At 35.4% G+C, this 13,775-nt stretch overlaps 1 protein-coding gene across 4 annotated transcripts in view; it reads right to left on the bottom strand.

Moving 5' to 3' along the window:
- Positions 1-1,123: 1,123 nt before the first annotated feature.
- THOC2 (THO complex subunit 2) overlaps positions 1,124-13,775 on the bottom strand; it is an 85,894-nt gene continuing 73,242 nt past the window's right edge. For all 4 annotated transcript variants that reach the window (XM_059732834.1, XM_014607185.3, XM_059732835.1 and 1 more), the window contains 7 exons: positions 12,285-12,320; positions 7,698-7,835; positions 7,016-7,085; positions 6,761-6,918; positions 5,672-5,748; positions 5,520-5,567; positions 1,124-1,990 (listed from right to left, as the gene is read on the bottom strand). In XM_059732834.1, the coding sequence (XP_059588817.1) occupies positions 5,540-5,567; positions 5,672-5,748; positions 6,761-6,918; positions 7,016-7,085; positions 7,698-7,835; positions 12,285-12,320 (507 nt within the window). In that variant the 3' untranslated portion in view covers positions 1,124-1,990; positions 5,520-5,539. The remainder of the gene's footprint in view (positions 1,991-5,519; positions 5,568-5,671; positions 5,749-6,760; positions 6,919-7,015; positions 7,086-7,697; positions 7,836-12,284; positions 12,321-13,775) is intronic.

The raw sequence follows: 13,775 nt of genomic DNA, 5'->3' as shown, positions 1-13,775 counted from the left end.
TATGTGATCAAGTACTTATGTAATCATTAGTTAATAATATTATTTTTAAACTATAGTTTTATAATTGTACCTGCAATAGAGACACTAAGAAAGTTATCCAGTCATCAATCAAATTGTTTTCAAGCCCTCCTTTTACATTAACAGTTATTTCCAAGTCAGCCATAGATAAACTGCAGTATTTGCATGTTTCTAGTAAACATTTACAACATTTTGTTAAATTAGCAAGAAATACTACTATATGATTATGCCTTTTTTTTTTTTTTTTTTTTAAAGCAATTGAATTATTTTTGGCTTTGAGAGGTAACATTGCTCTGGAAATGTTACTTGCATTAAAAAAACAACAACACACCATTAAGCTATCTTTCCTGCAAGATATTAGAAGGAATGTGATATGGTGGCATCTCTAATGAACAAGACCCTTAATACCAAGTTTATTAAAAATGCGGAATTAAAGGCAGAAGGCCAACAGATTACTGCTATTCACACATAATGAGATCTAGCTCCTGTTAAATTACAAGAATCAATTCAGTCACTGCACTTACTGGATTCATTCCCTGATGTATACAGAACAGCCAATCCTGAACATTTTTATTTATGTTTGTGGCTCATTTCAGTAATACTCAGCCAAGTAAAGACCACTCCCTTGAGTAACAATTTTCTTTAACACATTCTTCTGATACAAAAAGAAATTCTTATCCTCTTCTTTACAGGGTAGAAAAATACTGAAGATGGATAAGGAAGGCTGAATTTGAAAGAGGATATTTAGATTAGGTTACTTTTCATAATTCACGGTTAAGGTCAATTAGTAGATCTATTTGATTACAGATGTCACCGAAACAGTCTAATTAATAACTACAGGCCGGCCTTGTCTATTGCTGTAGATCAGGTCTGAAATCACGAGCATCAGACCTGATCTACAGCAATGGACAAGGCTGGTCTGTAGTGGAGAGGGACATATGTGATTCGTGTATCTTTTCCAGCTGTCGTGACCTGATCTGAATAGCAGATAAACTGAAAACGTATCTAGTCATAACAGAAGAATTTTAAGGGAGGAAATAAGTCTACACACCAAGCTTCATTAGTACTACCCTTAGCCAATAAAGTGACACCACACACACAATGATTTACGACCCATTGAGAAAACTATTGTTTATTTAGAAAAAAGGTTACACTGGTAGAATTCAGCAGATAAAAAAAATTCTTTTTTTTTCTTTTTAAAATGTCATTGTGAAACTTTTCAGACTAAAGATCAGCGATACAAAGCTCCTGTAGCTGTAGAATTGAAACCTAATTTATTTCAGTTTTGAAGAGAGTATTTTCCAATTCATCTAAAAACATCATGACAAACAAAAGGTGTGGCAAGGGACAATGGAGCGCAGGTTGTTTCTTTTTTTTTTTTCTTTCCTTTTTTTTTTTTTTTTTTTTAAACAGGTCAACGTTGTACACATAATATACAAATAATTCCTACGCGTTGCATGAAAACAGTGCTCCCACTTGGTTTTAGTCACTGATATTAAAAACAGGCCAAGTAATAAATAAAAACTGAGTTTGAGTTTAAATGAGGTAAATTCAAAAAAGGTTCAATAACTGTTTATTTGTGATTTTCAAACATCTAAAAGAATGCAATTCAGATTGAAAGAATTACTAGATTCAGGCAGTATTCAGACAACCTAAAGTGGAACTCTGTACACATGAAACCTCATTTGCACTATGGCAACTGTTTGTTTGCAGCACATTGTGCTAAAATATGGAATAGGTAACACTTTCAGCCAGGTACTGAAAATAAATGTGTAAGAAACTAAGCAACAAGTTAAAATACAGTAATGTACAACTCAACAATTAAATCTTCAGCATGGGGGAAATAAAGCAGAGAACTGAATAATTTAAGGAGATGCAGATGGGTCCTCTTCATTCACAAATTTCTGTGCAATCTATATTCTGGAAAATACATTTCTGGTCACAGCTGAATATCTTCCAATTTCAACCTCACCTACAATAAATATAAACCAATGAATTTAGATGCCATTTCTAAAGAGCTAGGGGTTTCAGAACTTACTAGAATTTATTTCATTCACAAGCCAAAGACTGAGGAAAAATGGGAAACAGTTTAATCGGCTACTCTGATTTATTGACAATTATAGCAGTTTACTACTGTGTAATGAGAACTACACTAATGGAACTAAACACAATCAGGCATTGGGTTGTAATAAAAACTCGTGCTTAACTTGGATAAAAATACAAGGAACGAACAATAGTGACTTGTCAAATTCAAAAGCTGTTGTAAAAGTGCACTATTTCAAACAGATTAATATCCCTAAATGAGACATGAGCAATAAAACGCAGTGAATCAAGTCTCATACACATTAGGAAGAATCTAGTAGAAGCAGTTAAGCATTCGGCAGAAATATAATTAGCCCCCACAATTCTGTGTGGCTGTAAAAGTACTTTTGCATATTTAGCCATGCAAATTAAAGACAGTAAGGTGCATACGTTTTGCCAGATGTACCATTAATTTACCCCTGCAAAAATGTGATGTGTAACTGGCATTTACATAAAAATGTTTGTTTCTTAAACCGTGACACACAAACTATATTTTACAGGCAAAGTGGAATGCATTTCAGCTGTTAATATGAAGTGAATCTCTGTGTCATATTCAGCTTACTGCAACTATCCCAGGCACAGATTGCGATCTGCTAAGGCACCCTTCCTCCCAAAAACTCTTAAAAGCAAATTGTTATGCTTAGCCTCATTCCAAGGAAGTCAAACATGGCCTCAGGTGCACCAAGAGGGAAAATAAATGCAATAAAATAAGGGCTCTTCAAGAAGGGTAAAAATGAGGGTCCCATCAACTCTTAAATGTTCAAATCCAGGGACGCTTCTTTGCATAGATGAGATATCTTTTATTAGACAAACATTCCTTGGATATCTCAGAACAGCAGAGAGACTCCCTATGCCTGAAGGGTGCTTGTGCCCGAAAGCTTGCAAAGACCTTTTTGCCCCAACTACTCAGCTGGTCTAATAAAAGATATCACCTCTACCCAAAGAAGCTTGCCTGCCTATGTCCTTAGACCAACATGACTACAACCAAAAATCCTGCAAGTCTAGGGACTGCTCACAATACCTCCATTTATTTCTCAGATGGCATAACAAAAAAAGCAACAGTCCCAAAACAGCTTGAACTGTAATTTCTAGGCAACTTCTCCTTTCTCCCAGGCCCCACTAACTGGTACAGTGCAGCAGCATATTCTTTGCTACCAAGAAAACCCTTAAGATATCTACTCTTGGCTTAGCACCTGGGTGGAAGATAATTTCTGAAGACACTGCTGAGTGATAAAATGACTTCAGAAGTGATAGCCCTTTTTCTAATTTGTGGAAAGCAGAAAAGAAAGCAGCTATCCTGTGTCATTCTATCACAGACTCTAGGACCAAAAAAAAAGGCTGCCATCCCTCCCTTAGTGATAGTTTTTTTGGTTTTTGTTTTAAAGGGTGGTTTGTTCCAAGCCAGCTGAAGACAATGTTTTATTCTCTAATAGTATCGTAAAAACACCTCCCCCTAACAAGGGCCTTATGCTTAGTCTTCAGCCTCTCAAAAGTAGTCACCAGTGTACAGTACATTCCAATGACAATATTTTCCCACCCTTTCATATCTAGTCTCTCCATTTTAATATCACCTCAGCTCTGAATTTCCTGGGCTTCCAGTAAAACATCTCAGATGTTCTTATAATGAATTTTAGGGTTAAGAAACAGTTTACTGACTTCCTGTGAAAAGGTGTCAAGACCAGCCTGACAAGGCTCTTTGGGTAAATCTGAATCTGATATCTTTTATTTGACCAACTCAAATAGTTGGAGAAATACTTCTAAGCAAGCTTTTGGGTTGAAACACCCTTCGTCAGGCTGAGGAAGTCTCTGCAGTTGGTGTGTGCTCTTCCTGGATGGAAGGAATAGAAAAGAAGCCAGAGGCTGATCCACATGCAAGAACGGCAGTCAGCAAAGATGTAAATTGAGGAATCAGTGGGTGAGACAGCTTGGGGGCTGCGGGGATGAATGTAGCTGCTAAATAAGCGGAGAGGTACCTGGGGAGTCAGATGTTAAGCAAGTTATAAGGTGTCACAAATCCAACGTCTACATTTAGTCCATAACTTTTTGTATCCAACTATTTTTTCAACTATTTGAGCTGGTCTAATAAAAGATATCAGATTTATCCGAAGAACCTTGTCTGCCTATGTTCTTAGGCTAACACAGCAAAAACCAGCCTCTCGCTTGTATGGTTTGGCCTGAATAGAAAGCTAGGGAAATAATTTCTGTGGCATGCAAGGGGTGAGGTATCTTGTTTTGCAGATACCTAAAAACTCTAAAAACATTTAACTGAACAAAAAAAAGTGTCTACTTCAACCAAATTCTTCCTTATGTTCACTTTCTGCAAATGCATAGACTTCAAATTAATCTACAGACACAGGAACAATTCATCAAGTAAGTCTGAATGGAGAACAAATGGGAGATAATTACAAACTGCTCATGGACTATTTGTAAAAAGAGAAAGGCTACATTCTTTGAATAAATTTGCTAAAGATTAATCAGTCAGTGCTAATATTTACCAACCACAAATACGCATTCTACAGAATTAAACCCACCCACTACAAAGAGGGCAGACATGACAGGTAACATCTTTGGCTAGTTAGATGGATTAACTGGTTTCCAATCCAAGAGACCACCCCCTTCTTCGCTCCCTACAAAATAATTTAGACAAATGGTGGGTTGAGGCTCCTGAAATACCTTGAAGCAGCAGAATTCAAGTCTGATTTTTAGCCTTCAGCTCTGAATTCCAGAACTAGGCCTGATTTCAACAGCTTTTCTTGGGTTAAATAAAAAATGTATTAAAATGGTGTGCATATGGAAGAGGACTCTAGGAAGACTAATTTGCTTTTCTTGGAACTCAGCTTATATTTCAACTCAAACCTAAAGTCAAGTTGAAATTTAGGCAACAAAAATAAATTCTGAAGTCGTTTTTCATTTTTACAGCTGTACAACAACTATACATAAATTGTTCCCTTAATGTCCTATCTTTGAAGGGACCAAAGACTATATAAAAATATAGCATGAAACTTACCAGTGCTTGCAAATAATTTTGTATCCTTTATGCTGCTAACTAACTAAGAGATCGTCCACAGCAAGTGGATTACCAGCCTCCCAAGGCTACTTATACTATAGTAGCCTGTCTTCACCTTGCCTTAGGACCCTAATCTCTAGATTTCCATTTGCTGCAATCCCACCCATCAATACTTCTCGCTTGCCCCAGCACTTCCATTACAGTGAGACTTGTGGAAAACCTTGAAAACAGCTTAGGGAACAGCTGTCTCCTTCATTTTTCTGTGCTGAGGGAGTTCTCTTTTGGTTGCCACTAAGGTTTCTATACCTTTGTGAAACCATTCTGGTCCTTCTGCCAAATAATGAGAGACCAGAGCAATAGGGATAATCCAGAGTTTAACAGATGCAATCAATTTTGTGAAAATAATTCTTACCTTGATTGGAACAGTCTTCATTATCTGTGCTTGTCTGAAGATTTATGAGTGGATTAGGAATTAAGGAAAAATGCTTTTTTAATCCCTTAAAAATTAGAAATAATGTTACTTTCTTTTTCTAATATTGGTATTTCAGATAATAAAAAGGATATTGTTTCTTTTCTTCTTTCCCTCCCGTGCTGTCCCGCTTTTCTTTTTTTTCTGTTTTTTCTTTATCATGTCTGGACTCCTGTAAAAAACACGTTGCCGGGAAACAGTTTAAAAACTATGCTCCATTATTACTGGCAAATAATTATTCTGACTGCACAAAAAAAATTAATGATAAACTATGCTAGCTACAATCATTGTAGCTGATTAACAAATTCTGGATTCTAAAAATGATCATTTAAATGAGATGCTATTAAATACTGAAAGGCAATGTAGTATGCACATCCTTATTTCAAAAAGCATAGCTGATCACTTATCCTGAATATCTTAACTTCTCCTTGCATACTCTAATATTCACTGTGTCCTTGTAAGTGCAGCTTCCAATTAGCAATTTAACACTATGATATACTATAAACAATGATCTTCAAATATCTGGTACATACAGGGGTTATTATTTGCTGCTATTATGTGAAAGTTGCAACCCTTGAAAATTATCATATTGGGGAGACAACTGTACCAGTATTTAAAGAGATGCTCATGTGGCTTTACAGACATAGTTATATAGAGATCTGTACTTGCGCTATGGGTCAAATCAGCTTGTTTTACATTTAAATGAGAAAAAGTTAATCCCAAACTATATAACATGCGCATTTCATGGGCCAGCTAAAAGCAAACTTGTCCTACACATTTCTTAGTCAACTATGGTAACTTCAGCAGAAGATATACTTAAGCAAGGTTCCTTTTTCCACAGAAAGTCTTTATCCTTTACTTATTTTTTTTACAGTGTACAAGCATATACTACAGTGTTTCAAAGCTTAAAAATAACTTCTCAGTATCTTCTGATGCACATCGCCTCTACTATTGCTGCTGCCATGAAGAGTTGCCCTCAGGAGTCATTCTGTCAGAGGTGCCTTGTGAATATAGTGCTGTTGTGGCTAGCTGGCCAAAAATTCCACTTGAGCCCCTGCCATTCACAATATCTGTCTCTAATCCAGGCCGTAAACATACTGTGACAACCAAAAGTTATTTTTAAACTCCAAATGAACTAGCACAAAATGTTTCAACAAAAATGTCTACGGCTTAATTCCTTTTACCTTTTTGCTACCAGAGGAACTTTTTTCCATCTTTTCGGCTTTGATCGAATCACCTTTTTCTTTCCCTGAAGATTTTGATTTGTTCTTTTCCTTTTCCTTTTCATTTGAACGAGGTGAGTCAGAGGGACTTTCACTTTTACTATGTTTGGAAGAACCAGCTTTGAAAAACCACAAACAAGCAAATATTAATTCATAACAAACTAGGAACAGAAAAATGAAATAAAGGACAGAAAAGTAAAATAAAAAAAACCGTACTTGTTCCATTTTCCTCTTTGCGCCTTTTGGTTGAATCTTGCTGCACCTCCCGATCACTATTTGAATGATCCTAAAGCCAAATATAATTATAGAATGTTACGACATTAACATGCAGATTTCTTTTAAAAAATCTGTTTTGTTATACATGCTACATTTTAAAAATGCTTAAAGACAATTGAATTAGTGAAGGTTATTTAAAGTTTCTGGGATTAATCATCTTGAAATAGAATAATAAAGTACAGTTTAGAATCTGATAATATCAAACACTGACCCCCTCAAGCTAGGAATAGAGCAAATGAAGAATAAACGTGGTAGAGGGTCAGTCACTTCTGCTTCTGTAGACACAATTACCCATTACTAACGTTATAGTTTAGAGCATGTCTACACTGTCAGAAGGAACGCAGTAACAGGCATGGCGTGCTTTACATCCCGAAATGGATACAATGCATCTTCCCTTAGACTGCCATTGGGCATGCACCAATAAACACACCAGAAGAGAATGAATTCACTGGCATGTGGCCAGTACCGCAATTGCAGGCTACAACATGAGGAAAGCAGTCATGCTGTCCCTCACGGACAAATCTTTCTGGCAGTCCTTGATAGTACAGATACAGTCCCAAAATCAGAAGTTATTCATGGATGTTCCAACTTTCTAAGCTAGCTCATAAAAAAGGTCACAAACCCTTTTCCGATCTTTCCTGTCCTTTTCATCTTTCTTCTCTCTCTCTCTGGATCTTTCCCTTGACTTGTCCAAATCTTTCTTGTCCACTTCTCTCTCCTTACTCTTGGACAATGTTGGAGTAGTGTGGTTAATGTAGTGCTGTTAAATTAAGGCAATATTACTGAAAATTAATGGGTCTTGCCACATGTGCACATGAAAAAAAATCTATTATTTACTGTACCTAACTTAAAGAATAGAAGATAAACATTACTACTTCACAGGTAAAGAATATGAAAAAGACCTTAGTTATCCATTTGTTGAGGTATTATGGTATATTTTTTCCAAAGCTTATTAAAAGTATCAATTTAAAAACTGGCAATTATTCAATTTCCATCATGGAGAAGAATCAGCACTGGTTTGAGCAGAAGATACAATGTTGTTATACTAAAAACAAACATTCTTCCTTCTTTTTTTTTTTTTTTAACCAGTATACCCATAGCAACACACACAAAGCAATCAAGGTTGATGCTGCCAGCACATATACCTGGCCTTACTATGGAACACTTATCATATGGAAATGCTGACTTTCAGCACTACAGAGTTAATGATAACATCAGTTTACATCGGTAACTGTTGATTCATTCAGTTAACAGGCACAGCTGCCCTAAAATTATATATTTTTTTACATCAATATCCAAAGAAATGTCTAATTTTGGCTACTGCATGAAAAAAATGCAGCAAAGTATCAGTTTTTTAAGGTATATGAATTGCTTTTAAACAGCATTCTGAAACTACTAAGTGTTCGTTAACTCTTTGGAAGATGCCATAACAAATGAATGAGTTCTCCAGCTACACTACTGTAAAAAGAAGCATGAGCATGGTAGCATCTCATCCAGGCCCCAAATGCTAAAACTACAGAAGTGGAGAGAATCCTTGCCAGCTTGTTTTGCAGGCTGGCACACTAGAATGACAGTGCCTTAAAAGAGAAGTACATCTCAGTCACTCTTAATGGAAACATTTTAGCTCAACAGGTCTGTTTTTAATATACTGACCATTTTGGGACAGGGAAAGAAAAGCAAAAACAAGCATTGTGGAATTATTTTTTTGAATTGTTAATGTCATATCCTTACATTAACCATAATGTGGGATAGTCTTTAAAAGCAACAATTTTCATATTAAAAGTTACTGTAGGCATGATTTAGGTCTATTACTAAAATCGTTTTTTTCTAAGGTTTATGGCAGAGCTGTTCTAGTTGTATAAAAACCTCTGAGCGATTAAAATGCATTCCTAACATTTTATGCACAAAATACGCATTCATGCATTTTGATACACATACGTATGTGAAAACCAGTAGCTAATATTTGTGCAGTCCTATTTCTACAGATCATCAATGCATATGAATTCAGATGGAACTATTTGATTAAAAGTGTTTTTAGAGAGTTTTCTCCTACAGTTAATCCCTTGCTGAAAATGAGCATGTTCCTAACAACATTTAGAGGACATGAGCACAATTTAGGGTACAATTAAAACTAGTTTATTAATAAAATTGAAAGATATTAATAATTGTGCATTTTAAACAAGCCATGCTAAATAGTTTGTTCTATATCAAAACAGGATATATACTGGTCTGGTCACTCTTGTACTAAGCATCTTTTACTGTGGGTATTTTAATTTGCTTTTCCTTTATGGGACTCTGATTCGCTCACTCTCCTACCTCAATTACTGTACCTTCAACCTGCCTTTTTATTGACTATTTTTCTTTTACTCTCTCTGTTAGTGTCCTCACCTGTTTTTCTTCTGCCCTCCTACATTTATTCCCTAGGCAAACCTATTCATGCATATCATTTCTGCTATGACACTTGTATCCATTAGATTCTAAATACATTTTCTTAAGCTAGCCCCACACTTGGTAAATCCCAATGTTTCCTTAAAATGAAAAGTGCCAGGCAACAACTGTTCCTTCCTCCTGAACCCTCTCCCCCACACTGCCTCTACCATGCCCACTACCCTCAGGGACCCTACTGTCACCTGCTTCTCACAATTTCCAAGACTTTGATCGATTGTGTTGCTTTTTTCCTCACTGTCATTGCTAAAAATCACACAGCAACTGCCACTAGACACAGAAGTATTAAGTGTTTTAGTCTAACATACTAAATCACAGAAGTTTTCTTCATTATTAGAACTTTTATGATGTTATAATAAAGTATTTGAACTTGCTTCTAACTCAATGTTTAGATTTCGTACTATTGTTGCAAGAGGATAAGCAATGGGCCTTTATGAATTAATCAGATTCAGTGTCAATGTCTTAAACCTCTACAGAGGTTTCAGCATGGGTTATTTTTATAGAGGTTTCAGCACTGGCTGATTATTCTTCCCCTGACATCCAAGAAGTGCAGACTGCTCACAGCACAACGAGATGCTGGAGCACCTACTCCACAGCAGGAAACATGGAGTCTGCTCTAGGTAAACTTCTAGGTTTTCTATACCAGAGTACACCTACATGCCCAATGGCCTCATATTTAATCATCAGCTAGAATTCCTCTTAAATTATTCATTCTGGTTGGAAAAAATAATCGAAGAGGGAAGTTATTGAAAGAAGTGCTGACTATTTAATGCAACACTTATAAAAGCATCAAAAGAAGTTCAGCACTCAATTCCTGTTAACTTTCAATGGGACTTACGTATTACATTTCTTAGGAGCTACCGAAAATCCCATCCTTTATTTTTACACTTGGGGAACAGGACGGCTCGAGTTGCCTTACTTCATAAACAGGGTCCGGGACAGTTCATTTTAATCAGAGCAGGAAGGAACAACCGGAAGAGAAGTGGCTAAGTAGGGCTGGGAGGAAAAGTACTTTGTGAAAAGTAAAATTGGAAAAAAATGTAACTTGCAAACCAATCTATATGAACAGTCAGCAGCTAACACTGAAACGGAACTGTTCACTTTGAATTTGTAGAATATTTTGCATACATTTAACTTATTTCTCTTAATTACATATATATATATAAATGTGTCATTATAGAAATAATTAGATAATGCTAACTTAAATTTAAGAAAATAATTTGATAACAGCTAATATGCTGGTGCGGGGGGAGAGGGAAGTTGACCCCATACACCCCAATTGTCCCAGATTTGAAAAAAAGACAAAATGTCATTGATTTCTGAAGCTGGATGGGTATGTTTTTAAAAGACATTAAAACAAGATTTCAAAAAAAATTCTTGGGTTTGTTACACAGAATTATGTTGTCAACAATAAAAAAGAATTTGGGGCCCCAAAAAACTTGAACTTCTTCCTTCTTATCCAAAATACACCTAGATAATGTACAACATTATCTAATATTGAAAACAAACAAATACACTAACAGTTGACTGCTGCAGAATTATTGATACGGTTTTAAAATATTGTAAACACAAAGTTAACCTAAAGCTTACTTAAACAAACTGCACTTAGATGGCATAATAGTTGATGAGGCATAACTTACAGAAGAGTGAGCAACAAATTCTGTATTTTCAACTAGTCTGCTTGTTTATAATTAATAAATTCATAATACCAGACAAACTATAAACTAACTGGGAACCATCCACAAATTCTAAAATTATGATCAACACTTCTGCTAACTAACATATCTCTGTTACTTAATGCGAGTTTGCCAAAACAATCTCCATAATGGCTCGGTCAGTTTTAGTTTCAATTCACTTTTATACCCATGCTCAATTAAATATGTCCCAAGAGGCTATAAGAAATTAGTATATCTGTAACTACGAAATTGCTATGATATTCATTACTACTGTAGCTGAGCAAATGAGATAATTGTCCTGTATTTAAAAAAGAAGACCATAAGGTATTAGGGTCTTTCTCCAAAAAATATCAAAATGTAGCTAATGTCAAAGAACATAACCTGTTTTAACTACAATTCTTTGGTTGTTTTGTTTAATTTTTTTTTTTTTTAATCTGAAAGGCATTTAAATAAAAAACAAACATAAAAGTAGGACAACCCAGTTAGTAGTTACTGTGTTTGGAAATATGGTAAATGACAGCACTTATGGAGATGCATGAAGGCAAAAAGCACACTTATTCTACGTGCCTGGCCAAGTATATTTATTAATGACATCCTGTTACTATTATAAACTATATTAGGTGAATATATTTGTGGGCTCAGAGAAAAAGAAAAGAGAAAATATGCAACTGTTTTTAAAAAAGGAAAGGAACTAGCAATTTGACACTGGCAATAAGAATAATGCAACTGCCTTGCTGTTTCTTTCATACAAAGCAAAACTACTGGAACAATTAAGATCTCCAAAATAAACACATCTGAGGAACATTAAGAGATGGTTAATTAAGGATCTGTCACAAAAGTCTATGCTGATCACGCTGTACCAAGCACATTTCATTCTGGTGTTCAGAAACTAAATGCACAAACAATAAGCCCATATATACAAGTCTTGAATGAAAAAAAAATCTACTGCTAAGTTAGCATGTACAATACTGGAGTTCTTTTAATGGTTTACTTGGTCATGTATGGATAAATAAATCATGCACCCAAGATTAAAGTCCCGCCACAACAAACATAGAATGAAACTCTGGGGGCGACTAAAAGGTTCAAACCTTTGCTGAAGAGTCCTTGAGTTCGCTGAGGTTGTCCTGTAGAAAATGAACGGAGATGACACGTAAGCTGGTATAGTTTTCAGAAACCAGAGGAACTCTGGGAAGCATGGCCGTACCCTCGAAACAAAAAACAGCTACTCCTTCTGGAATAAATCTGATGTTAATACTTTATACTGAACAGGGCTAAAAACTAACAGCAAAATTCACATCTCATTTCTACACTGGCCTATATCAATAATAAGACTGGTCTATATCAATAATGAAAAGTACAAAATTAAATTTGTTTAAATTCAATTCTTCATAAAATATTAGAAACCCACATTCCCCACAAAGATTTTAAAAAATCTTTGAAAAAATTAAAAATTAAATTCTCAACCTAATAGAATCATGGGTGAAACAAGTACTTCAAAATATTACATCTGTCTTCTCCACTTATGGTTAAAAGTGGTAGAAGTTACCCTCGAATGGTATTAAAGTTGTAATTTGTAAAGTAACAGATAGAGTAAGAACTATTCAAAATTACATTTAAGTTTTTATCACTATCACTTAATTTCTCAAAACTGATTTTATGCATTTTTTACTTTCGGTTTTCCAAAATTAATCTAAGTCAAAGCAACTCTTCTACAGAAAATAATTTTTTTTCATGGAAACAAAACAAAGCAAAAAAAAATTTTTTTTTAAATTGTGTTTTTAAGCTGGTAAGATGGTGAAGTTTAAACATCCCACATAATCCATCACAGTGCTCTTGATGAAGTATTAGTAACTTACAGTTTTAAAGGTTCAACGTACTGCAAATTCAAAGATTCCATGTACATAGATGGTTTAGAAATAAAATTAAATATGGAGCAAGGAATGGCTACCCTGAGTCTTCAAGTAGGCTACACCCACGGTTTTGTGCTGCGCTTGAATGCCTGGGGTTTCTCTTTGCTGGGTGGTAGGCTTGGTTGCCACATCTGGTTTTATCGTAACGCAGGGCTCAACATGGTGGGAACCCATTGGAATATAAACAAACCTCGAAGGGAAGGTACAACAGAAGCTGCATGCTCACTGAATATACACAACTACAGGAGAACTGATCACCAAGGAGACTTTAAAATGGAACTCCTTTTCAAGACTCCTCCTTTAGAAGGCACACATCGGTATGATGCTCATCAAGAAGCCTGATGAATTCAGAGGTATTGTATATCCCGTATCATCCAGGAAATCTTCAGTGCTATAGATTCTTCAATTAGTGCAGAAAAATATGCTCCACTCTGCTGCAAAGACTCATTTGCTTGTAGCTACCATTGCACTCCAAAAAAACTGACTGCTTAAAACAATGAGGCACTTCTGTGTAAAAATTCTCTTGCCATTTTCAAACACTATTTACAAAATTTGTGCTAGGTCCTTGAAGCTTTACTTTTTCTAATAAAAAATATTTAATAGAAAAAATAGTCCACCAATAAAGAAAAGGAATGCATTTTCTAATGCAATATTAAACCTCCAGTGGTT

Source organism: Alligator mississippiensis, chromosome 8 (genome assembly GCF_030867095.1).
Source record: "Alligator mississippiensis isolate rAllMis1 chromosome 8, rAllMis1, whole genome shotgun sequence".
In the NCBI taxonomy this organism is placed as follows: Eukaryota; Metazoa; Chordata; order Crocodylia; family Alligatoridae; genus Alligator; species Alligator mississippiensis.
This window is presented reverse-complemented; position numbering and strand designations above follow the sequence as displayed.